This window comes from Mastigoproctus giganteus, chromosome 6 (assembly GCF_048544385.1).
Source record: "Mastigoproctus giganteus isolate SK-2022 chromosome 6, ASM4854438v1, whole genome shotgun sequence".
Lineage (NCBI taxonomy): Eukaryota > Metazoa > Arthropoda > Arachnida > Uropygi > Thelyphonidae > Mastigoproctus > Mastigoproctus giganteus.
This window is the reverse complement of record NC_143580.1, coordinates 60,855,851-60,882,043: the sequence shown is the minus strand read 5'-3', so window position 1 is coordinate 60,882,043 and position 26,193 is coordinate 60,855,851. Positions and strand designations below refer to the sequence as shown.

Sequence of the window (26,193 nt, the reverse complement as noted above, 5' to 3'; positions counted from 1 at the left end):
TTGATCCCTTTCTAGAATTTTCTATTACGTGGCTGTTTCTGTTTTATATAGTGTCAGTATGCATTTCTTTCCCCTTATCCCCCACTTCCTTCCGATTTATTGAAAGAATCAATGCTTGGCGCACGCGCGTCGGCCTGACGCCTACACTCGTAACTAGCATTTCGTGAAGCATCTTATAAACGGCCGATTCTCTCTCCTTATCCCATTCACTGTGTGCATCGCCGGACTACTCTTTGCAACGCAGCGCAGTCCCAGCTACAGGTGTCCGCTCTGCTAAAGCCTATTTCTCCAAAACCATCGACATCTTTTAAGTATTCAAGACTTATCCAAGGTAAGTGAGCGCTTACAGATTTATCCAGTTTCTTCCTTAGCATTTCGATGGATAATTTGCTCCCAAAATCCCCTCGCAACTATTGTTCTGATGCCCTCCAGATATTGTAATTAACAATGTGACTAAAACCAACGAATTTATATATTTTAGGGTTGTTTAAAAGACCACAAAACTTTAATGAATTGGTAAATATTCCACTCGTATTTATTAAATGAGATGCTGGGGTTCACTAGTCCAATCAGAACCATTGAATAGCTCAACGCATTGATAATAGAACTCAATTTATCGTTAAATTGGAGGAAAGATCTATTTCACCCCAAAAAAAGAAATCTTGGTCTCATGGACAGTGCAACTGAATCCCTGGGCTAATGATAACTGATCACGAAAGTACTTGACAGCTTAAGAGCGAATTCTGATATCGGATAAATCATACTGTCACAATTACAGTGACAGCTTGATTTCTTAACAGTTCACCAACCCTTATTGCCAAATGGGGGTGGTCTGGAGGACACCTTCATGTATTTTAACATTTCAAGCTAACTGAAACCTTCCAAAGTATCAAATATGGCGACAAAAGTTAATTATTTTGAGAGTGATAAATAAAAACTCATTGCCCCTCAAAAACGTCACAGGGTGCAAATGTCCCCAGCTTAAATGGGATGTCAGTTGGCAGCCGAGTAGGCAGTTTATCATTTTAAGTTCAAAACCAGACTGCTTTTCTCCAGTCGGTTAATAAAGCAGCTAATCGCGCGGAGAATACGCGTCAGCCGCTTGAAAAATAATTAAGCAGACATCGGGAGGATGTTATTACTCGAACAAACCTACATCAAACACGGCGAATTATTTTTACAGAAGCCACACAGTTCGGTCCGAAGCGTCCAGCTAAAGTGTCTCTTATTATTTTTAATTAACGCGTAATATCTGCCATCAGCGTCTCCCCCAGTGTTTGGAACTTCGGAACAAAAAAAAAAAGACAAATCCAATGTATTCGCTTGTCAATACGAATTAACTGCAGAAAAAAATCAGGTGATAATTGCGCGTTTAAGAAGCTTGGAACTTGCGAGTGGCCGAGGAAGAGAGTTTGGCAAAGTCCGAAGCGCATTATAAGCCACTTTTTGGCGATATTTCTTTATTTTGGTTTTTTGCAGATGCAGAAATAGTTTGCTTCCTTGCATCATTCAGCCATTTTAACACTTAAAAGTAATCAGATGGTCACTAATTTGCGTACTGTGAGAGCCATATATACAGTATACATCGTCCCACATGAAAATAAAGGTAAGGTCAGCAGCAGCCATTATCAATCCACCGCAAGATGGAAGCCTCCTCAACAAGAATTGTTGAGGGAAAAGGACCATAATCTGCCACGCTGGTCCATTGCGGTTGGCAGATCAACCGTATTTAACAGTCGAGGGGGGGGTTGAATCCAGGTCTACTCAAAGAGCGTGTGCTACTGGACACCCGCCATATGAAAATATTATGTACTAAAAATATCAGATATCAGCCTCTGGGATAAAGATACTTCCAAGTTTTTAATTTTTGGTGATATCTAAATTTAGACAATATCGCTATTTCATGTAGGATACGCAAGTGTAGAATGCGGTTTTTTTTTTTTAATCTGGTCAGATTTTATTCTGTACTTCGATATAACATTTTGAATAATAGATTTAAAATCAGAAGCACCACAAGGATCTTCGTTGGACTCATTTTTTTTAAATTTTATTAATGATATTTGCTTTTTTGGCGATAACTGAAATTTAATCACCAGCCATTCTGTAATTATCTCCATGGTAGTGCTTTCATACTGCGTAGGATTCAAACCCGAGGCTTGTTTTTTAATCTAACAATCACATGTCTGCCTTTGCATCGAAAACACTCAGAACATTAGGTCTGATCATTTTCTCTCCCTCATCCAATTTCATCCCAAAACTGCAAGGATCGTCTTTGTACAGATCGCTATTCCACCATTATTTGATTATGAAGCAATATTCACATCTCCATATGGGAAATTTCTATAATAATAACAAAAAATTCGATATTGTTTATACATTTGTTGTGTTTGAGAAACAAAACTACCCATCACTGATTACCTTTCTCAATACTTAAAATTGCATTTCAAGTCTCTGCATATTAGCCTCCATCACGGTCGTTGTCATTTTTATATCCAAACTAATGAGAGAGGGAAACTCGATTCCACCACTCTTATGGTCGCTTTTAAAACGAGTTTCCTTCAGCTCATCTTAAAAATGAGTCTGCTGTCCTCTCCAAACGAGACCGGCAATTTGTTTTGAGTCTATTTGCTGTTTCGATTAACCTCAATGAACATTTATTTTCCTCATCATTCGATAATTTCTTTTTCTCCGCGATTCCTTTTCTAATAGTTTTCTTATGATACAGGCAAATGTAACCACGATATCATTTTACTGTAACTGTTGTGTGCACAATGCTTTATTTTAAATCTCGAGTTTAAACATTGCACTTCATGAATACATTCTTCTGACCGAAGGGTGCAATACCTACTTTGCATTGTGTGTACAGAAAAAGCAATTTTATTTGTGCATGTGGTTTACATTGGCCTACAGTCGTGTGCGAAATATTGGGAAACGTACCTTTGGGCACGGAGTGTCGTAGATCACTAGATACAAAGTGCACATAGCAAAAACGAATTAACCGGACGTTGAAGGTAAATGGCACTAATTAACAGCACCACAAGATTTCCTAGATGATGTTGAATTACACTGTTGGTTTTCAGATGCATCAGTAGTTAAGATAGTATTCCGTTATACCTTGGTTCAAGGTTCATCGCCACTGAACTTTCGCCAATAATTTTGCTGCCTGTTAAGTCCAATCTTATTTGTTTAACGAGTGTCCAAAGAATGCGACTGATCCCTCCCTTGAAGTCTTTCACTGACAGATGATTTGAAATAGATTATGGCCACCAATAAGTAGTCCAAGACATCTTCAAATTATCTTCGTTCGCAGTCCATCATTCAGATGATGTCATATGGACAGACCCGAGTGCTCCATAGCAGGATCCGCAGTGGATACTCATCGGACGAATATAATGATCACTCTTTCAACCATTTCTCTAATGCACATAAAGTAACATAAAGTAACCTTATATAAGTTTTGCCCCCCTCATTGGTTGCGTTACTTTTTGAACACGCCGTACTTTGAAATGCTATCTGTTCCTTCGGTGGAAGCCCTTATTTTCCCAGTCTGATTTAAAAATACTTTAGGGAATGAATGATGCTATTGCCGGACTTCTCTTTGAGATTTTACCTAAAATCCCGCATTACAGAACGCATTTCTGATTTAAGCCAGCAACATGCGCAGAATCTAATTTTTACAATTTCATTTTATTTCGAAGGAGTGACAAGAAATGCTCAAGACATAATCAAGTAGGGCAGCCATTTTGGTTTGGTCCACATAGTGTTGAAGGTGTGCAATGTTCTATACAAGACAACATAAAAGGATTCCATATGTGGACAAAGTTCATTATGGATGTCTTTTTACAATTAAAATCCAAATAAAACATTGTTCTTATTCTCTTTAAAAACAACCCTCGCCCAATTACCAACTATTAAAAGGAATGGAATCTCACCCCTGGCACATGAGCGACAGCATAGGGCACTTCGATGCATACATTTTCAGAAGGCTTGCTTTAGGAATAACTGAAAGAAAGGTGTTCACAGTGCAGCTGGAACAATAAAATACTTAATTCCTAAGAAATTGCGAAGAGGGAAAAATTAAATAAAATCCTGACGCAAAATAACAGAACGGCAGAAGACTTACAACAGCATTGTCAAAAATATCCTAGAATGAAAACAGAAAATTGAAGAGGGACGTATCTAAATGAAGACGTCTAGAAAGAAGGAAACCCTGGAGTACCCGGAAATCCTGCAGAATCTTGGAAAAATCTTTAGAAAACAGAAGCCATTCGATATAGGAAAGATTCTTAAGTGGTCAGAAATCTAAAAGGCGGCTAAAATCGTAAATGGGAGAGAAGGAAAATTGGTACAGCAAGGATTCGTAAGATTCTGGAAGTCTTAAAAGCTCCATTAATTTAAAGGTGGTAGAGGTTATAAGAATGCGTTTTACGAGGTTGTAAAAAATATATATATTCAACGAAATAAAACCCTTAACTTGTCGCATCCACCATTTCTGCAAATTCGTCGTACAGCATGGTGTTTACAATAGACAACTGGAAATTCGCTCGTCTTTTCGGAGATGTCCGATCAAATTGGTACTTAATAACGACCTCTTTGTCTTCGGCTGCAATATTGTCCATTCCAATTGCTGTTACCGTGACAACAATGTCGTATCAATAGACATCTTCACTTTCGTCACACTGGTAGGGTTGCTTGCTGCTAGTAATAATCTCACTATAATACGCTATATAGTTCAGAGGCCATAAAAGTCTTCGAACAAAGAGACAGCTTCGTGCCTTTCTGTTGTCCTGTAGCAGTTCATTTTTATTTTTAGCATCTGAAAATAAGTTGGGTGGATTTTTTTTTACCAGGAAAGACTTGCCACTTGCACTCTTTCTAGAAAGAACTGCAAAGATTAAATTCTCAGATCTTATATTAACAATATCAGACTGTCAGCTGTACTACATTGATCTTCATCCTCCTTGTTCCCCCACCGCTCATGGATTGTCGATTCTTAACTGTTTGTTTGAAATTACCTGGTATTTTCATCCCAAAAATACGCAACTGTCCTCTGACAGGAATCAATTTATGACAGAGTTCACAGCAGATGGAAGAATCACCACGGACTGCAAATTCATTATCCTCTTCATGTTGCGCCATTTGAGAGAAAAGAACTTAATTGCTGAGGACATGAGAGGAGTTATGTGGGGAGAATTTCCCGTCCTATATTGTTCAGTCATATGAAGTCCTTCTTTGTGCAAAAGGATTTTCCTAATGATGTAGTCATGACTTCAAAGGCGACCCAGGGATGTTCTCAGTAAATATGACTCGATGGACTGAAAATGTGTTCCCTTAAGTTCACTTTTCAGCTTAGGAAAGAGAAAAGAGTCACAAGGGGCTAGGTCTAGCGAGCAGGATGTATGTTCACATACAGGGATTCGTTTTTATTTACCAGAAATTAACGAACAGAGAGAGCGTTGTGTAGAAGAGCACCCAACCATCCTTCTACAAATCAAGTCTGTTTCTTCGAATTTTACACAGCCTTTTCAGAACTTCAATGGAAAGCGTTCAGCCATAATAATTCCTAATATCGAAGAAAAAACAAGAAGCATGACTTTCATGTTTTTTTAATTTTGACATTGCTTTGAGGGATTGTTTTGTTTTCCACTTCATTGACTGTCTTTTAGTTTCTGGGTCGTACTGGAATAGCCAACTTTCATCGCAACTAATCACAGTCCTCAGAAAGTCTGGATCATCTTCAATTTTGTTTTCAAAACATCCACTTGGCGTCTTCTCATCCTTTGATCTTCATTCCAAATTTCTGGCATCATCTTGGCGCACACTTTTCTCAAGCCTAAATTTGTCAACTGTTTCTTTGTCCATAATGAGTTCTGATGCTTAAACTGTGGGAACTGTGTATACAATATTAGCTTCCAGCTACCTTGGAACCTCACTCGGCTGTTGCTTTAATTTTTATTATGAAACAGAGAGTCCTCACCTCCCTTCCAAGGCCCACAAGCTATCTACTGCTTAGTAAATTAACTCCATTAATTTTCTTTCCCTTTTTATTTTTTGTTAATCAGAAGATCCAAGTACTGAGGAATTTTAATTTAGCTTCCCTTTGCCTGGACAATTCTTGTTACAACGCTGTGGTGTCACTCCCCAAAGACGAAGCATATGATAGCAACAATTAATTTCACTGTTTTATACAAAATATTTTACACACATTAAACAATTCATGATATCAATTCCTCACAACTCTGTTATTACTATACATATGATGTCCACATTTTCTCTTTCTTCCTACGAATTTCATACCCTCCAACAACTTTTGCTATTCTGTAATCATATATATATATGATTACAGAATAGTAGCACTCACGCTCTCTCCTTCTACCTCTTACAATATAGTGTTCATTTCTGTACAAATCTCCTCTAATTGTCCTATTCATTTCTCTCCCGTTTATTTCTTTATAGTACAGTTTCCGTTGGCAAAATTTTCTAAACAAACTTACTTGCACTCTTCTCCTTCTACCTGGATGAGTTTTCCGGTCCTTTTCGGCGGTCGTCTCTCTGGGCTTGGCCTCTGTTGACCCACTAGGCGCACAAAGACTTTTCTCCAGGGCTGCTGCTTTAGCCATCCGTTAGAAGCTCGATCTCATTTTCTTTCCTCAATCACTTCCCCTTTCTCTGTTATCACTACCCACTAAACTGCCATTACCAAAACTCTCCGTTGACAATTCCCTCACCTCCCAAAAAAATTTCTCTCTCTGTCGCTCTCCTCTCATTTTACTCCTGCTCTCCATCACCTTTTTGTTCCTCTCTCTCTCTGCCCTTTTTTCTCGACCAATCATTTACTATTTCTCCATCTTCATCCGCACATTTCTCATTCCATTGTCTCGGCCCACGTTCTGGTAGGAAGAGCTCCCTTATTTGTAGCGAGGACATCCGGACGCTAAGAAATTTCGTCGAAACATCCACGTCTACTTATCCCTTTCGTCACCGCCCTTGAAATTTTTAAGAGCGCACTCCGTGTCGTCCCACACAACGAGCTCTAAGATCTTCCCCTTTTTTGGAGTCCGAACCCTTTCTTCCATAGTGCCACTTCCGGCCTACTTACCGTCAACAAGAACTGCTTCAAACTGGCACTCCTATTGTATAGCTTCGTTTCGAACAGCCCCTCCTTGCTGCTACGCTAATCCGCTCTCTACTGAAACGAATAGAGTGAGAGCGTAAGCAATTTGCTGAATGCCGTCTGTTTAAAACATTAATAATTTTCCAAAAGATATAAAATTATTATTATTAATAGTTGTAAGAATGGGTTCTTACAAAACGACGATCACTTCTAATCAATGTCCTTACCCGGTCCACATTTTCATGGATGCCGGATCCTGCTCGTTCACCGCCTTCTACATTCTCTCTTCCTTCTAAAAATCTTTTATGCCATCCAAGCAGTATGAAGTAACAACTCGACTTTTAATTTGGTGTTAATTTGAGGTTCTTTGCCTCTTTGTTCGATTCCTGTCAGTCATTTTTACTGCAAACTGAAAAAACACAAGGTAATGAAAACCTGGCTCACTGCAAAGCGAATGAGCGTGACTTGGCAGGCAACTAAAGAAAGGCTCAAGGTCAACCCCTGTGTCTTTGGTGTGCAATGGCTGCCTCGTTATTTAATAGCCACATCTCGTATCTAAGAAAAGGATCATCCCCAACCCAGCTGCCATTTACGCTATAATATCTAAAAAATCTCTTTCCCGGTGGCATGCTTTTTTTTTTTATTTCAATTTTTCTCTCAAAGTCCACGAATAGTTTTAAAAATAATTTGATCACGCATACCTCAAGTAATAAAACCATACACACACAAAACTCCTTTACTGTTGAAGGAAAAAGTTACTACTTGGATTAATATTTAAGGTGACCTTTCACCGACCTCTAAAAGTTACCTTTTTCTTTTATCCCCTCTTCTGTGTCTTGTTTTAATACTTCAGAAAAAGAGAGTCGGTTAGTCACCTAATTTCGAATGCAACTAATAAATTTAAGAGGGGTTCTAACTTCAAAATTTATGGCTGGAGTTTCCAAATAAAACTGGAAGAGACACCTTCTTAACGTTTGTTTTAAAGGACAAGAGAATTAAAGCAGAGTCGGGGCATCTTGACTAATAAGAAAGTTCCTCTCAAGGAAACAGTGAAGTTATTTCCAGTCATCTGGGACATCTCTTGTTTGCGTAACTGCAAGCAAAAACACACCATGAAAATACTTAAATGCATTTCTTCTTAAAATGAGTTTAAAGCGGCCGTATTAAAGACGGTTTTTAAACTCCGTCCTCCTCGACCCTTCTTATTTTCTCCTGTTTATACTCCACTGCCATCAAAGAGTCCATTAAACTTTTCGGTCTAACTCTACTCACGTTTCTTTATTTCCTTATTTTCCCAGTCAACCGAGTTTTTCCACATCACGAGCCTCTCTGCCTTTGAAAGAAAATTTAACTGCGGTGGAAAATATAAATAGCCCTCTTATCCCTCAAGATTGAAGTACACTGAAAGCCCTAGAGGAAAAGAGGAAAAAATCATACTCACCGGACGAAGGGATTACCTCTGGTGTATCACATTTGTTTTTTTTTTTTCAAAGGAATTGGTGTTTGTTATGCAGGGTTTACGCTAAGGCGAACGAGGCGATTGGGCATATATCACGTGCAGTCAAATATATTTTCTAAATATCAGATATGCAAAGGCGTCGACGTTCACACATGCGTACTTGAGAGCTAATACGCTTCAGATGTACAAGGCCTGTATAACATTAAGATACTTGGATAAATAAACAAAGAGCAATAATTTACAGGTTGCCTCAGTGCTACACTTCAAATAAATAGCAATGTTTTCTAAAGAGAAGCGCGAGTTCGCGTAATGGAAACGACTATTTATATTGCAGTTTTAGGGTTTTTATCCCTCATCCAAGTCTAAAATAAGATTAAGATCCGAGAGTCATTAGCTGGAGCGCCTTCCAATTACGCATCAAAAAAGGCACACTCGTATTCTATCTTTCACTAATTGCTCTGTTGAATAAAAATAGGGGGGGAAGGGACGAAACAAAAGCAAACTCAAATAAGACCCTTCAATTCGCCACAAAAGTTTTGAAATATTCTATCTAATTAATGAAACTTTGAAACCACTTACTTTGAAAATTTCAAATTAATTAATGGTAGAAAACATTTCATATTCAATACAACTCGCTTTCTTTACCCGTATAGTTTTCTTAAGAAGGTCGGCATTTCTTATTTTAACTTTTTCTATAGATTACTTTCGGCTTTTTTAAGAAGTCTTCTGCGATCCCCTTCATCTTACAAAAGAGGGGACTCCACCAATTTTAAATACAACAACCAAAACTTGTTTAAAAAGTGCAATTTTTAAACGGACTACTCGAGATTTTTTACCAAAATGTCAAACGGTTATCAATGTGGTTTAAATACCCTTTCGATGGGAATAACTTTTAAAGGATTTTTTCCCAACCGTAGCGCGATCCAGTCTCCAGCATGGGTTGTATATTTCTCTAGTCGTTTTCGATATTTTTTTAAATATTTTCTCAAAGGAAATTAAGACCATGAGGCGTCATATATCTTTTAATGCTATAGTCGGTCTGTCTGTTTTTTCTTGGGATGAAAAACCATCTTACTTCTCCCGAAACCGACTAACCCTTAAAGAACCCCATAAAGGTACTTCTGTCTAGGACGGGATGGAACTTACTCGGTAAAAAAAAAAAACCATCTATTTAATTGCTATGATGTTAATTATATTTAGTTAAAATTGGTGATTAAATATTTTATGGATTAAATTAAAAAATCATAAGTTGTTTTTTGTAATTCTTAAACTTATTCTTCTGCTTAAGTTCATTTTGCAAGGCGTTAAGAGAATTATTTTCCACCTCTCTAAAGAAATGCATGCATCCACCACGTCTGTCCGTACGCAACTAATAATTCGACTCTTAATGAAATTTTATATTTGGATCTTTTAGAAATATCTGTTGAGCCACTCCAAATTTCATTAATATCTAACCAATAGAAATTTGGCCAGATTATTTTGTCATTAAATTTCGAGTTACTGTACACAAATGGAAGTATATTTTGTTGTTTGCGCATTATTCGACAAGGAAATGTCAGATTAACGCCATATTTCCATCCAACAGTCCCAAGCCAACGAATTTTCACACTCCAGTGTCAACATGTTTTATCTAGCTTCCTCGATATACAAAAAAAAATCCTTCCATTAGCCATTTCCAATCGAATGCCCTTGGTCTCTGGGGAATAATTCTCTATTTCATGCTCTTAGCAGATGTCACATACCATATTATATCCGAACATCACCGAATGTAGAAGTACATAAAAGCACAGACACGAACTCCCAACAAACCGGATTTTTTTACACTGACTAATAAGAATTAAAAAAAACAAAAGTACGAATCCAAAAAATAAATCAGTTCAAATCGGCAATGTATTGGATTCAACATAACCAAACACAGAAAGTCAAATTACTTGCAAAACACTTCCAGTATCTGACCAACTAAAATATTTTCAAGAACATCAAAACTTCGATACGCAGGAAGTACTTTAATACAGATATGTCCCAACAAGATCTTGTTAAGGGAATCGATAACGCACTTAAGACATTGCACTTCCATTTCAAATCGAATATAAGCGATCAATACGCGTGCGCGGAATATTTTCGCGAATAGCAATAAAATCGATGTCTTGGGAAGAATAAAAATACGAATCGACCATTTTTATTTTACGAAAGAAAGGTAGAACTGCAATCTAAGTGATTACGTTTTTAACGATTTTAAATTGGATTGAGATGATTTATCCTTCAACCATTTTTGAAAGTGTGGACAGCGAAAATTACATTTATTCCAGATACAATGCTCAGTTTCATAAATTTAAAAACTTTGATAATTTTTTTGAAGTAGTACTTGAGGTTTTTGATTCAATGACATGGAGTAGAATCGTCCTGAAAAATGCAATTGGAAACATCCCCATAGTGATCTCTAATTGTGGAAGTAATTTACCCACACACAATTAGAGCTCATTATGGGGAATCTATGTCCGTCTTCCCACACCTCAACATCCACCAACTTTTCACAAATTCAAGATGAACAATTCCTGTATGTGAGAGGCAGAATCAGGATACAGTCAGGATGAAATTCTTCTTCTCGTCTTCGTCTAACATGGTTCAGAACCTTATCCAGTCTGCTTTTATTCCTGTATCCTCCTGGTCCGTTTACAGGATGAAAAGCAAGAGTTTCAGAAGAAGATAAAATCGTATGGAGCAAATCGGTATATATTCCTACAGACTTCTCATTTCTCTCTTTTAGATCACAGCCCACTCTTACAGAGTGGCTGATAAACACACAAAGCTCATAAGGTCACGCGTTTACAGTCATCGTGACCAACTTCCATTTAATCCACGCCTATCAATAATAGGCTTTGAAGATATAATGAGTGCCACCATTTAAGAGATAAGGTAAGCAAACGCTACATTCGCACAAGAGGGGGATATTATTGAACCAGATTTGTTTCAACAACGTGACGGCTAGAAGAATTTCCACTTGACAGGTAAATACGATCATTAAACGTTTTATACTGAGCGTGAAGTTAGAATTCTCATTAGGAAGGCGTCCAGTTCATTAACAGGGAGGGTTTTATCGGCAAGCATTTACCCTGAAATGTGATATTGCAATCAACAGACAAGATTCTGATTTCCATTCAGTGGATGCTGTCAAAGTAGAAGAGCAGCTTCCAGGCTACTGATAGCTAATTTATTGAAAGCCTGTTGTACTGAGACAGTTTATATTTAATTAGCGTTTCCTCTAAGAAACTTCAAGTTGCGCTCACCAAGAACTCGCGTATTTATCTTTGTAATGAAGTTGCGATCTCAGGAAAGACACTTCAAAATTGTCAATAAATTCAAGTTTATTCAAGCTATAACGCTAATACCGTAAACCATTTCTTGATCTTATTTTTCAGGTTGTCAAAAGATAATGTGCGGGTGTTCGCTTTTCGGGCTTGTTATCGTTCTGCTGGTGAACTCTGGAGTCATGTCCTTCTCTTTGGAACTCTATCCAGGCGAAAGTTTCAACGTTGCTAAGATCAGAGGAACCGATCCAAAGGCAGTCCCGTGGGATCTCTTCCCTTCCGATTCGAGCAAAGACGATGACAGCGGTAAAAACATCCCCCGTCAGCCGTATGAGTCGTTAAACTACTTCCACTCTGCGATGTCGCCAGATGACATTCTTAAAGATGTGTTGTACGAGAACTCCGCCGGTGATTTCAACGATCCGAAGTTGGAAACGAGGCTACTCCATGCCCGCTTGGAACGCGAAGGTTCACCGATGGCTGGCAAGGCTGAAGACTTGCCAGAAGGGGATCACATAATGAACATGCTCACTTCATCGGAACCCAACGAATCTGTCGAGAATTCTGAGATGAATGTGAGAAAACCGGAGAGCTCTAAGCGTCAAGGTCCATCCTTGTCGATCGTCAATCCACTAGATGTTCTTCGACAACGGATGCTGCTGGATATGGCTCGAAGGAGGATGGTGCAGAACAAAAATCAAATTCAAGCCAACGCAGAATTCCTTAAAAACCTAGGGAAGAGGACGGATTTCTCCAACAGCAAGACGGGAAACCTTATGAATCTTTATAGATGGCATGGGCATCCTCGATTCGACAAAAGACATATTTAGGTAAGGCTAAAGCTTGCTACAGCATTTTGGTTTAAATGAAACCTCAAAATACGAGAGCTGTTTTAAGAAAGATTAGGATTCTTTAATGAAAAAAATTGTCTTTTTCAAGAATGGTACTGTCAATTGTTTAAACTGTTATTTGCTTAACTCGGAACTAAACAGACGTTTCTTGAATCCAGATAATCGGATTCTACTTAAGTTCCAAACAGCGTTGACCAATTGAAGGTTTTCATACTATCATGTGCGTTCCACACACCCTGATTTCACCCCATGTGACGAGGAGAAAAAAAGGAGATGAAAGAGATTGTGGTATGAGCACCGAGTTAAGAGGGCAGAAAAAAAATTAAGAAAGATTACAGAAATGCTGACCTAAATTCCAAGTTATTTTATGGAATCCTGGTCATCTTATGAACAGCTCTCGTATAGACTGGATTAAAGTTTAATCTGCGTGCATAATTCATGTTTAGTTTTATAAAGTCGACAGGATTCTAGAGATACCTTTCTCTCAATTTTGATGGCGTCGTCATGACAACACGAACATGATAATGGTTGGCTCTGCATCATTGTCAATATTTCGTTCTTTTTTCCTCAAAAGTAGTTAGCCTCGGATAAATAATAAGCCATGATAAGAAAGAAAAAACCACGCACTAATCAGGTTTAATCCTCTTATAGTTGCTCAGCTGAAACAGTTTATAGAATTCTTTCAGCAATATCGCTTTTTGGAATTCACAGGATTGCAGTGAAGACTTATATATTATCATTATATAGGTTTAAAATATTCTTGAGCTAACGAAAGTAAGCATTCTTCGTTAACAAGTACAGTTTTCACGCAATAGATGTCACCTTTTAAGAATAAAAAGTTTTTTAGTAAATATTTGAAACCAATAACAACAGAAGTGGGCGACCCCCCCCCCCGTTATCATCGATATTCTACTTAAAATTTATCAAGTCTGCCCTGATTCTTCCCACTGTTTGGTTGAAGAGTCCGAAATTTACCTCGAGAATTCATAACAAGCCATCAACTACATCTTGGTAGAGAAACACAAGTTTACCCAACAAGAGATGAATATCGAAAAATCAGAAAGAAATAATGTCCCGGTCACGACCGAATTGAGCAGAAGATGATGATTGTTTTAGAATAAATTTCTAAAGTTTCTACTAGACATATGTAATTCAAGCCTCGGTGAAGAACTCTTGATAACACTAAAATTACCCAGGCCAATTTCCTTACCGCTTAAGTTGGAAGAAAAGTACTTCAATGGCTTCTCTCCTCAGAGTCACATGAAAAATGCTAACCCACTTTGAAGGTGACCTCGACTCCTTGAGCTTCAAAAGCATACTACTCTACAGGTTCATATAAATGAACCTCTCACCAGAATTATTACTTATCCGTAAGGACAGTAATTGGAAACAAAATATACTATAATAAAAGTTACTCCTGAGGGTTGCCCTGAAGGCTCTTTCTGCTAGAATCTGTTGATCGATGACTAGTTAACAAAAACATACGACAACAACCAAATTGCAGCCTTTGTTTATGTGATCTTTTCTATCTTGTGGAGGATCCCACCGGTCTGAAACATCATCACTCTACCCTGCGACCTACTTTTATGATCTCCCGAGCACGTGGTACAGTATCCATACCAGCCTTCTAGGCAAGGACTGGTTAACTGCCTGTAGATCCCGAGGTGACAATCAGAGGTCTAAGCTATTGCCTCCTCAAGAAAATTCCATTGAAAATATGCGGCATAATTTATCAAACGATATCAAAACCATCATTATCTGGCAAGAGAGATGGAACGATGATACCAACTAGTATCACGAAGAAATTGAACGATGAACTTGAAATCGCTGACCATGGTACAACAAGGGCAAGAAAACTGCTGACATAAGGTAAAAAGACTTGACTGCCCGATTTAGAATCTTTGTACCAATGTCAGGGGATTGTTGGAGTCCTCTAAATTGGAATTTTTCTTGTAGAACTTTTATACAGGGAAAATCTTATTTCCCTCTTGGTACGTTACACAAACGTATTCCGAAATCCAACTCAACCACAGTAGTGTTAACGCGTGAAGCAGATGGAAGAACCTACAACAGGAACGATGATGGATCGTAATGACCAATATGAGGTCGTCACAAAGGAACTGAATGCAAAGAATACTGTTGACATTTTCGGCATCATATACTTAAGACTCTACTGAACGTTTAGATATTGTCCCACGTGACAATATCAAAACATAAACATTTCAATTTTTGAGCGCAGCAAAAATTGAAACAGTTTGGCATTAGGAACAAATTTAGCCTACTATTTAACCGTTACTATGGATAAAGAAAAGTTAAATAGCATGAGATAGTGGTTATTAATGGACACTTCTCTTCATAGTTGGGTACCACCGGGGTCGGATTTGAAATCGTTATTGTTATTGATAATACAAATGTGGTTAATGACATTAATCAGGGTTACGCTACTTCAAGGAGAATTAGGTGGACTGCAAACGGCAGCTGGAAGTAAAAAACCGAAAGGTAATTGAACAGAATACGAAATCCTCTGAGCAGTGGAGACAGACTGTTCGAATAGCTCCTGAAGTTCTGTCAATGATATGCAGGAACTTTTTAGTAGGGCCAAAGAGATGATTATTCCGCATTAGGAAACCGCATTCTAACATTGATCTGTTGGAAAAATTGCAAAAGGAAATTAAGAGGACATCAACAAAAAAAAAAAACTAGTCACTTGTCCATCCGTTCTAATAATTCTTCCTTGAATTTATTCAAACTTCCCTCTTCCACAGTAATCAACCACAGTCGACTAAAAACAAATTTCCGCACATTTATCTTGCAATCTTCTTTTTTTTCTCCATTTAAATTTATGCCCCATTATGTGGTTGTCCGACGAAGAGCAGGGATGCCAACCGCATTCAATTTACTTAATCCATTTAAGAACTTAAACAGATGCCATCCGCATTCAATCCATTTAAGACCTTAAACATTTCAATTAGGTTACCTCAACACGTGCCTATTTTCCAGAAACTTAAATTTAAAGAAAGGAAGCCTTTCTTGGTAAGAGCACCACTTTCGGCAACCTCACTAATCCTGTTGCTCTACTCTGCACACGTTCCAACAGATCCACTTCTTTCCTAAAATGAGGTTTCCAAACTTGTATGCAGTACTCAAGATGTGGCTTAACCATTGCCTTATACAACGGACAATAACCTATTCTATCTTTAAATCTCGAAAGTAATTATAATTTTATGTAAGACTCTGTGATCTCTCTCTGAACAAACACTGATAATGCAACACCCTCAACTTGCTGTTTTCTTTGCAGGAATACACACCATAATGGAAAGCTTCTGGATACACAAAAAGGCCGTTGCGATTGAAGACAGAAGGACTTCAAGATCGAAATGATAAAGGCTACTTTTAATGGAGCTTCAAGCAATGAACCTTCCAAGAAGTATTGAGCAATGAATGGCGAACAAAAGGCAACTGTTCAATAAATTGTAAATGATCCCAAACATTAAGGATTTGTTTACTTGTGTCCTGATTACTATGCGTAGTAGAGCCAGGGTTTCTAATTAAATTTTGTGTTTAAGCTGGTAAGAATCACAGCAAATTTCTTAATAAAAAAAAATATTTCTTCGTACTATTGATATTTTAATCCTTCGTTAAGGAAACCGGTCTTTTATTGGCGTTATGTACACCAGCGTGCTTAAAAAAAAAAAAGACACTGTCCACTTTCGACGAAAAACCTTAGGTGAAAGACTGTTAACCGAACGTCTGTCATCAGTGACGTAGAGCGCTTTAAATGCAGCAAAGCATCATTCTCGACCCAACAAATTTTAATAAGCGATATTCACACTTGGAATAGTACGATATCGACATCTTCCAGTCCAAATTAAAAGAGAAGACACCAGTAAACCCAGTGGATTTTGAATGGTAATGATTATTCTTTCAAAGTGTAACGTTCCTGAGGTTAAAAAAATAATAATAAATGTTAATTTTCTTTTTCCAGTTCAGCAGTTACATTTCGTGTTTTTGTAAGTGTATCATGCCTTGAATCAATAAAAGTTATCTATACTGAAGTGATGTGCGTCTTTATTTTATCTTAAGAACAGTGTGATTTAAATCGGAGTATTTCATTAATAACGGAAATATGTTGCTTTTATAGAGTGATCAAATTATTACTTAGATGCGTATGAACACGGAATAACTCACGAGATAAAACCATACTCCCTCCTGAGATCAGTCAAACTAAGCCTTGCTTGAAAAGGACTTAAGAAGTTCCAAACTTTGTCAGAGAAAACAAACCCAAAAGATTAAATGGTTCGCTGCTCAAGCAACATCGAAGATCATAGAAAGTTGGGTTAAAACTCGTACTTCCAGTTTTGCAAACCAACTGACACAGACAACTACCTCAAGTTCTGAAAGCTTGACGTTGAACTTTGTAAAGTAATGAGTTTAAAAACTAAAACTTCTTGGAGTTAACGTAAAGACAGAGACTCGATCAAAGTGAAAAAAAAAGATGGTGTCATCTAACCAATGCTATTTATCAAGGTGTCAAAAACACTGGGTTCTCTTTTACCGGTTCAACTCGTGCATCGCTGCCTCCAGCGTGAATGTCAAACCACACACCAAAATTAAAAACGCCCAACAACCCATATAAACTCGTCACTGGTGAAGGCATTTTCCATTAAACATTGGTTATTATCGAATAAATACCGAGGAGAAAATGGAATCACATCCAAGACACAGCAGCAGAACAACATCCTCAAAAATATATCGGGTATGTTACAGAAACGTTTAAATACCCTCTGGAATAGTCCCCCATAGCAATGGCTATAAATTCCTAAGGGTGGTTTACCTATCTGTGATGGGTACTAAGGTCTGATTTATTTCCTGAAAGAAGAGTGAACAGAAGTCTCCACAATAATTTGTGGAGTTTTGTGGAACTGAAAAAACCCCAAAATAATTTGGGGGGTTTTCAGTTGGGCTATATCATACTGACCTATGGTAAGTTGGCATCCCAACTTACCATAGGTCAGTATGATCAAAAATATCGATGCACAGTAAAGTCAACAACTGCTGTTTTTCAGTTTGAAAACTGTCACATAATGAGCAGGATAGTAAGTTTGCCCTACCTGCTTTCTAATTCCTTTTTTAGTGAAAATGATTAGGGGAAAACCTCTTAATGAAACAGAGGGATTTTCGTTATGAATATCAGTTGTTCAGCAGCCTAGAAAAGCTATAATTTTATTCTCCCTTCTGCAATCTTCACACGCACAGCAGGAACTAGATTCATATCATCCTCACAACGAATTCAGAAGGGTAAAAAAAAAAATAATAAGTAACCAGTGTCTTGTAATTAAGGAAGTTAACGAGGCGTGATTATAATTTTGTTTTCCTCGAAGTCATAAAGAAAGAAATAAAGAAACTCCGAGAATGATTGTCGAGCAAATTACTTCGGACCGCCCCCCCTGCATTCATTTCTTCTTGAAGCAACAAACAGCTGACCATTTTCAAGGAACTCTTCTTACAATTATTTCTCTTGGAAGATCCAACAGTTAGATGAAAAAGATAACAGAACACTTAGTTGTTAGGCGTTTTTGTATAAGCTCCAAGGCAACTAATGCTATGAGGGGGTACGTGTCCGTAAATTCGCCGTATTCTACGCTCTACCTAGTAATTTTAAATGTGGGAAAGTACTTTATGGCCACCCACCTTGTATATACAACTTCATGCGAAAGAATGACGTCGTTTATTTAACTTTAATGAGGAAAGTTTAGACTTTCCTAAAAGAATGAAACGTGCTGCGCGACTCATTAAAATGTCGAGTAAATCTAAACGTTCTTTTCAGTGCCAAAATCCAAGTTCATTATGAACAATATTTTTATTTCCTGTAAGCACACTTGTTATCGATTGCAGCGTGAAAGTTTTCATTTGCGCAAAGGAGACCAAAAGCTCGTCAAATGTTATTTTTAGCTCCTGTTTGCTAAGTAAACTTTATGTTCGACTTTTAAAATGAAATTCGCAAAAATAAAACTGAACTTTATCTTATCGTTTAAGTTATGATGGACACAGTACTTGTGGAAAACCAAACGATCAATCTTGTTGCAACTTGTATATGACAAAAGATGAAATATTTTTCGGTTTCGTTTTGTTGAATGCGTGAGACCATTTAAAATATATAAAACATCCTAAGAGTGACACTTGTAAGTTTGTAAAGTTACTAGTCATGACAGATGAATCTCATTTCCTCTTTCCCAATAAGCATTAATCCACAGAAACGTATTTTGATAAGCATCTTATGGAGGTAGCGTATAGCAACATTAATCAAATATCTTTGACAATGCTTTATGAAATTTGAAATAAATATATTACAAATGGAAATTCTTCATACAAAACAATATTTTATGATAGTTTTTATTCAAGAGTTAAATTGAAATTCACGTATACACCCTTAAAAAAAATGCATCAATGAGGCCTCACGTTCGTTGAATCTCGTGTCAAGGGGCGCAATTATTTTTCTTTATGATAAATTTCTCTATAAACGACCGGACGCTGTTTGGAAATATTTTTATTTCGAGACATTTCTCCAAAAACGAGAAGACGATATCCGGAATTACTTTCCTCTTGAATGATTCCTTCACGAACGACCGAAAGCATTCTGCAAGTAAAGCAGCCTCCTCCATCCCCGAAGAGGATAATCCTCGATGAATGGGAATACATTGAACAACATTATCGCTTTTAGTATTTTCGGGATATTTCAAAACTTTAAGCAATGCCTTTTGAAAACCTGCAACTGCATATGGGACCGTTTGAGAACCTCTGGAAGATCATTTGGAAAAATACATGAATTAGTATATATTTTATTCACAAGGAATATTCTACAAATTGAATGACTTCACACATTCAGGAAAATGACGATTTTCTCCAATGGTGTAGTTCAAAATATCACGCAACCCATTTACAGCTCTTCTCCATTATTATTGGTCCAAATCCTGGATTATACATTCAGTTAGAAACTGACCTCAACAAGTTAAAAAAATCTAAAGCAAATTAATTTAATTTTAGTCAAGTTGGATATTTTTTTTTTTTTTTTACGTATAACAGAAATTTGTAATAAATCTGGAATATTGAATTATAACGAATTCATTTCGAAATGACCTTGAAATATTGTTTTAGGTAAAAAATTATCTGTCACTCCAAGGTTGCTTAAGAATTCTATGGGTATATAAGGGTGAAGAATACTTTGAAGAGTCAATAGCAGTCTGTAGATTAATGGTACCGAATCTGTTTTCTGTAGGCAGCTGGACCACACGAAAATGTTTAATTCATTATGATAGTGTTGCTGGCAAGGAATTATAAAGCTAATAACAAAAAAAAGGAATAATTTTCGAAAAACATTACACTGACCTCTTCATCCCGATCATCATGGCAGTGATAGTTGTCCCCCATCCTCTTCCATGTATATAAAAGTTATTGTGGCCAAGACGTAACATCAACTTCAAGAAGATGCGAACTGTATCCACCGCCGAAAATCCTTAACGTAAAAAAATTCCTAATTTTACCTCATTTTCAATAATTATTATGCAAAAATATTACTGTTGTAGCAGACAATTACAGCAGTTCCAGTACAGTATTTTAATAGTTTCGATTAATTGACTGATGGAGAAATGATATTTTCTGCACATCCGCCATATTGCCAATTCATTCCTCCAATCAACCATATAACAATTACAAGCTCAAAGTTTGCAGAGTGATTTTCAGTAAATTAAAAAAAAAACTTACCAGATTTACTAGGTGCCTCTGAGAATCCAAATCCTGGAATCGATGGGCAGATGACCTCGAAAGCAATACACTGATTTCGATATTCTGTAAGATATGGAATCGCTGCGTAGAATTCCACTGGTGGTTCTGGTCCTCCATGGATAAACAACAGAGGGACGACATGGACCTGTAGGATGGATAAACAAAAAATTACCAACCTAAAATTGTCCAATAGCCTGGGAGTAGAAAAGCAGTTTTTGCACTTTTCGATATTAAACTTCAGTCAAAATGCATCTTACCTTTTCAAGATTTACATCATTTGGTTTGGCGTGAAGATAACTGATTTTGAGGCCCTCAATTTCAGTAGTAAACTGAGGAAAAGCCGTTTTCTTTTTTGCTTCCATCTCCCAGTACTCATTAACCTGTTTTAGATGCTTATAATTAAATCCATATTTTACTGCTGGAACTTCTGCTGGATTGGACAGTCTTCCAATTCTAAAGCGGGGTTGCAGTTCGTTTGGTAATTTTACTGCTGGTGGAATAACGCATTCATCATGCTGGTGGTTGGCAACACCTGTGAGAAAAATGTCCTAACTGAAACAAATCAATGGGATATTACAGAACAAAATAAGAGTTTGAAATTGAATTTAAATTTGTTTAAAAGAAGTGGTAATGAATATTGGACTTCTTCACAATGCTTAGAAGTGGGATTTATCTTGCTCATATCAGTTAGAATATATGTTGTATTGCAGCATGCTGTAATCTTGTTATTGGTGAGCAAATTCTTATTCATATGACATCGCGGTGTTCTTTTAGATAGTACCACATAACTCCAGCTTATTACCTCAGTTGCTCTGAGGAAGGGTTGATCAAAACTATGTATAAAGATCACATTTACAAACAAAATGTAATCTCTTTGCTCACATTTCGTTTCCATCTGTGAAGTTGGAAGGAGGTGTCAGGGTCTGGGAGCGTCTCTCAGTTATGGACTAGTTCCAATTCTAAACGCGAACTTTAGTTCAGGTCAATCTGATAGTCAGATAAACGCGAATGGCATCCACTAGTGGATTGATATCACCTTAGCTTCTATTTAACTTTTTGAGTTTATCAATATTCCTAGGGAGCAACAAGTTTTGCTGGCACCTAGGCAATACGGTGGTGGTGTAGTGATAAGTAATGCTATTTATTAATAATATTGGGGCAACTCATGGAGATTTACTTCACAAGTTGATAGATTCAGCCACTGACATTCACTTTAATACATATCGTACTATCATATTTGTGCCTGACATTTCAGAATTATGGTTCAGTTACTAGTTTTCTTAATTAAACCTCAAAACAAGAAACTTTCACGGGTTCAAATATTTTTCTTTTCTTTTCTTTTAAGTTACCTGAACCATTTTTCCTAGAATCTTCAGTAACTGTTGGCACGGAATAGAGTTCTTCCGGAAGGATGATAATTGTTACGACCAAGGCGTGGACTATGCCAAGTAAAAACAAAATGACGAATTTCACATCCATCTAAAAGCCCAGGAAGGAGAAAATAAGCAGTCAGTTAATTAAGTCATTACATACAAATAAAACTATAAATTATAAACACATTTATATTAAAAATACTATAATACACACTGAGTGATCACTGAATTTCGATTACCCCATCCGTATGCTAGAGCAGTGGTAATTTGCATCTGGTCGTGCAAGTCAACGTGATAAAGTACAATATGGGGAATGCAAGAACAGTATCCCAAATGAGGATGCGCCACACTTTCCGATGTATGGAGTTACATAGCAGATGATTCAAGAGACATCCTCTCTTTACCGCTGATCGTCGTCGACGGCGAATGCTGTGGTGTCAAAAACGCGCTGGTTGGACACTGGAGGACTGGAAATGAGTGTGCTGGTCGCCTGAATCCAAATACCTGGTGCAACACGCCGTCGGATTCCTTCGAGTGCACAGTGCCACTATCAAGAACTAAGATACCTGGTGCGTATGGACAAACGTTTCACTGGAGAGATCTACCGGCAGCTCTTAGGAGATCACGTGCACCCTTTCCACGTCGTATTATCTTGAAGGTCCCGTTTCTGTCCGAGAAAAAAAATGCAACGTGGAATTAAGGTTTCACCCAACTTAAACCTATGGGATGTTCTGGAACGAGAAGTGAGGCGTATGGACACGTAACCGTCATATATTTCGACACTGGAGAGCCTTGAAGGCAGCATACCCCTACGGACGTCTTCAGACACATGGAATCAGTGCCTAGGCAAATAGCGGCTGTTATCCGTGCGAACGGTGGTTATAATTCAGTGATCACTCGGTGTATTATTAATCACAATTTAAAGTTACTTTTAGGTAAGATAACCGTAAAATCATGTAAGAACAACATCATTTCAAAAAGAAGAATATGTCAATAAAGGTACAATAAATAACCCTCTTCAGATTCGCACGGATGGGCGTCAGAACCAATTAAAAAATAGCAGCAAATATGCGAATCAAATTTCAACTGATTTATTAATAGAGTTCATATCTAGAGGGTGTCTACAAACTATTCACCTTTTAATTTTATTGTATTGGAAAATGGTTTGCTACACTTAATAAAGCAAATCAAAGAATTTCTTACCACAACGCCAATTCAGTAAACCTTCAAATGGTCACCTTTGGTAGTGCGCAAAATGATAAGACTGTACTCGATGTCATTCAAAATGTTTGAAGTATCTCTTGAGACATTCAAGTCGATGCTTGTTCAACTCTGTGAAGTTAACTTTTTTTTTTGTATACACCTTATTTAGCTGTACACAAAGGAATCCATAGGTGTGATATCCGGGAACGTGGAGGCCATGAAATAGGACCATTCTGGTGAGTTCATCGGTTAGGTAATTTTTTCATTGAGGAAATCGTGCACATGCAAGCTCCAGTGTGATGATACGTACGTGGCTGCATACGTAGGGAATTTTTGGAATTCAGTGTGTTTTTTTTTTTTTTCGTGGAAGAAAAATTGCCCAATCACCTGGTTGAAGGCCAGCGCTCAATGATTTGGGACCAACACGCTCGTATTCATGAAATGAGTAGATTTTCAGATCCTCATATGCGACAACTGTCTTAACTTTACCAGCCAGGTGGAATGTCGATTCATCCCCGAAAACGACATTTTCCAAATAGTTCTGGGCTCAAGAATGTGAACAGCGAATTCCTGTCGTTGTGGTTTGTCCCCGAATTAATTTTATGGACGATTTTCACTTTTGTAAGCATGAAGTTTCAATCTCTTGGGAATGTTGCTTGCGGTGTCTGCAGCTGCAGGCTTACCCTGTGGATATATTTTATAATCTTGGGTTCCAGAATTTCCGAAACTGTTTCTGCAGATACACTAAGCCTACCTGCTCCTTTCTAGTGCAGCACACTGTCGGTTTCTTCAAATTGTTTCGCCTCATTGATTTTTCCGGAAATCCCGTTGAAAACTTCTCTTAACAGTCACTGGAGATTTGGTATCCCATAGCCAAAACGCGCACGTTGTTTTGTCCTGCACTGTCTCAATGCTAGCTCGGATCACGGCTGCCAACCGCATGAGAAAAAAACTCATTGAGTTGCTTTTGATAACTGCAGCAAACCATTTTAAGATACCTATTACAATAAAATTTTAACATTGCTGCATAATTACAATGTAGATTATATGGGGGGACATAGCTTTCACAGGAGAATAATTGAGCCTAGTAGGGGAGGAACCATTCAAGATAATGTCTTAAAAGAGCCAGAAGGCCTAATATCCGGATTATGCAAGGTTGATTGCATTACTTTGTTATTGGCTTCTGTGAACAAATTAAAACAACCTTACTGTTTAAAACTATAAATCAAATCAATTAGGTTTTTTTTTTTAATTCCTTCACTTGGGGGTGGGGAGATGAAGCCTGGTAGCCTTCGAGATATTTTTAATCGACAGTTTCCTTTAAGTTTGTAATATATCTCGTAATACCAGAAGCGGCCAATAACTACTTCCCCCCCCCCCACAAACCCAAAGAGCACCTAGCCCCGTGTGGCTTAAACTTCAGAATAAAGCTTACCCATGGATCTTTGCGGTAAAGGAATCGTTTCCTGATTTTAAACCAGCACCAAAAGGGTAACCCCCACCTTACCACTGGTTTTAAATTGGGAAAGAGTACGAAAAACTAAGCTCATCCATTGCTCCACAAGTTTAATCACGGGCTGTAACTATATAACATTCATATAATGTCTGAGCTTCATAAAAGGCATGAATTATAAATCCATTCTTCATAAATAAAGAACAGATTAACCTACAGCGATGCCATTTGTTTGCAAATAGTACAATATGAGGGCAACTCTTGCTGTGAACGATAAAATCATTGCATTAATCAGCTCTACCCCATGAATATTTTTTGACTTAAAGTAATTTCGGTAAAGACGAGTCCTGATCGCAATTTTGTATACAAAGCTACCATTCTTAGCTCAGCAAAACTTTCTAAAACAGCTGTTAAATTAAAATCACAAAGCGAATCTTCTTACCTTCATAAAATAACCAGACTGTAATTTAAGCTAATCTTATTAGCTGAAAAACTATCACGTACCTTGCACCATTTTACGTCCAAACCGTTTTAACTTTACACATGAGATTCTAACAGTATCGCGTGATTCGAAACTTGATGTCCTCGTGCTTTGCTATTTGCATGGCAAAGCACGAGGTTTCAAATCCACTAAAATATGGTATTTATTTTTAAATAAAGTGATTTTTAACTGTGTGGTCGATTTGATAGAATGGTATATGGACTATTTGTCCGATCTTGTGTACATTAGATTGGTCTACATTTTATTCCCGTGTATACCTGAAGAATTCTTAAAGGACACTGAAATTGTGGAGGAGAGAGGTAGAACAGGTAGGGGGGTGAACAGCTATAATATCCCCAGCAAGATAAATGTGGTGTTACATGTATTCAACGAACTGGAAATAATGCTATTTGCTACAATACAAATTCTTAAATATTTTGAATTCACCTAGCTGCAAGTTATGTTTTGTTCTTTGGCACGAGCTCACATAATCATATCATAAATTAAGTCGTTCAAATAACTTCTACTATTTTTCAAAACCGGAAATTACAATTTGGCCAATGCATTTCACAAAGTCAACTGTCAGTGAAATTCTAAGCTGTTTAACTTCGTTTTATCAAGTTTCAGGCTGAAAAAAAATGAATATTTCAACTAATATTGAAAAGTAATTTTATGAGCTTTTTATAAAAGTTGGAGACTAAAAGTGGTCTCCAACAATAATACCATAGTTTCCGCTAAGTTAAGAAGTAATTATAAAGAAATTTTGAAATGCTTAAAGCGATATCTGTTAGAGACATGCGAATTAATAAAAAAATTACACTTACCTGTATTTTCATTTTTTAAACATGCTGGGGGATACGATCGATTGAAAAAAAAAAAGGATTTCAAACTATGGCGTGTGGCTAAGTTGAAAACAGACACATAATGGCTCGTGTACTAGAATTTATTCCCGTGGATTATGGGTGCTTCTTTCACTACGTTGTCAAGAGATGGCGCCACTTACATACTTAAAGCAAATATGCTTTCCCACTAAAAACACGAGGAGCAAGGAACTACCCCTTACCCGACTGGGGTAGCTCCTGTATAGATGCCTTGAAAACTTAATATACCCCAAAAACGGGGTATATTAATATTTTCAAGGCACCTTTTTCCCGTGTAAGGGGCTCTAA

General features: G+C 37.4%; 2 protein-coding genes across 2 annotated transcripts; one reads left to right on the top strand and one right to left on the bottom strand.

Annotated features, from left to right (window-relative positions):
* Positions 1 to 214: 214 nt before the first annotated feature.
* Positions 215 to 16,671, top strand: LOC150084341 (uncharacterized). The gene is made up of 3 exons (XM_090375180.1): positions 215 to 331; positions 11,993 to 12,711; positions 16,031 to 16,671. Exon 2 carries the CDS (start codon positions 12,007 to 12,009, stop codon positions 12,709 to 12,711), a length of 705 nt encoding a protein of 234 aa, XP_090231306.1. The 5' UTR covers positions 215 to 331; positions 11,993 to 12,006; the 3' UTR covers positions 16,031 to 16,671.
* Positions 16,672 to 19,208: 2,537 nt separating this feature from the next.
* LOC150084340 (epoxide hydrolase 1-like) lies at positions 19,209 to 25,892 on the bottom strand. The gene is made up of 6 exons (XM_090376188.1): positions 25,849 to 25,892; positions 21,864 to 21,993; positions 20,772 to 21,046; positions 20,494 to 20,659; positions 20,119 to 20,245; positions 19,209 to 19,530 (listed from the first exon to the last, which is right to left on the bottom strand). The coding sequence occupies exons 1-6, from the start codon at positions 25,858 to 25,860 to the stop codon at positions 19,209 to 19,211; spliced, it is 1,032 nt and encodes a 343-aa protein (XP_090232314.1). The 5' UTR covers positions 25,861 to 25,892.
* Positions 25,893 to 26,193: the final 301 nt, after the last annotated feature.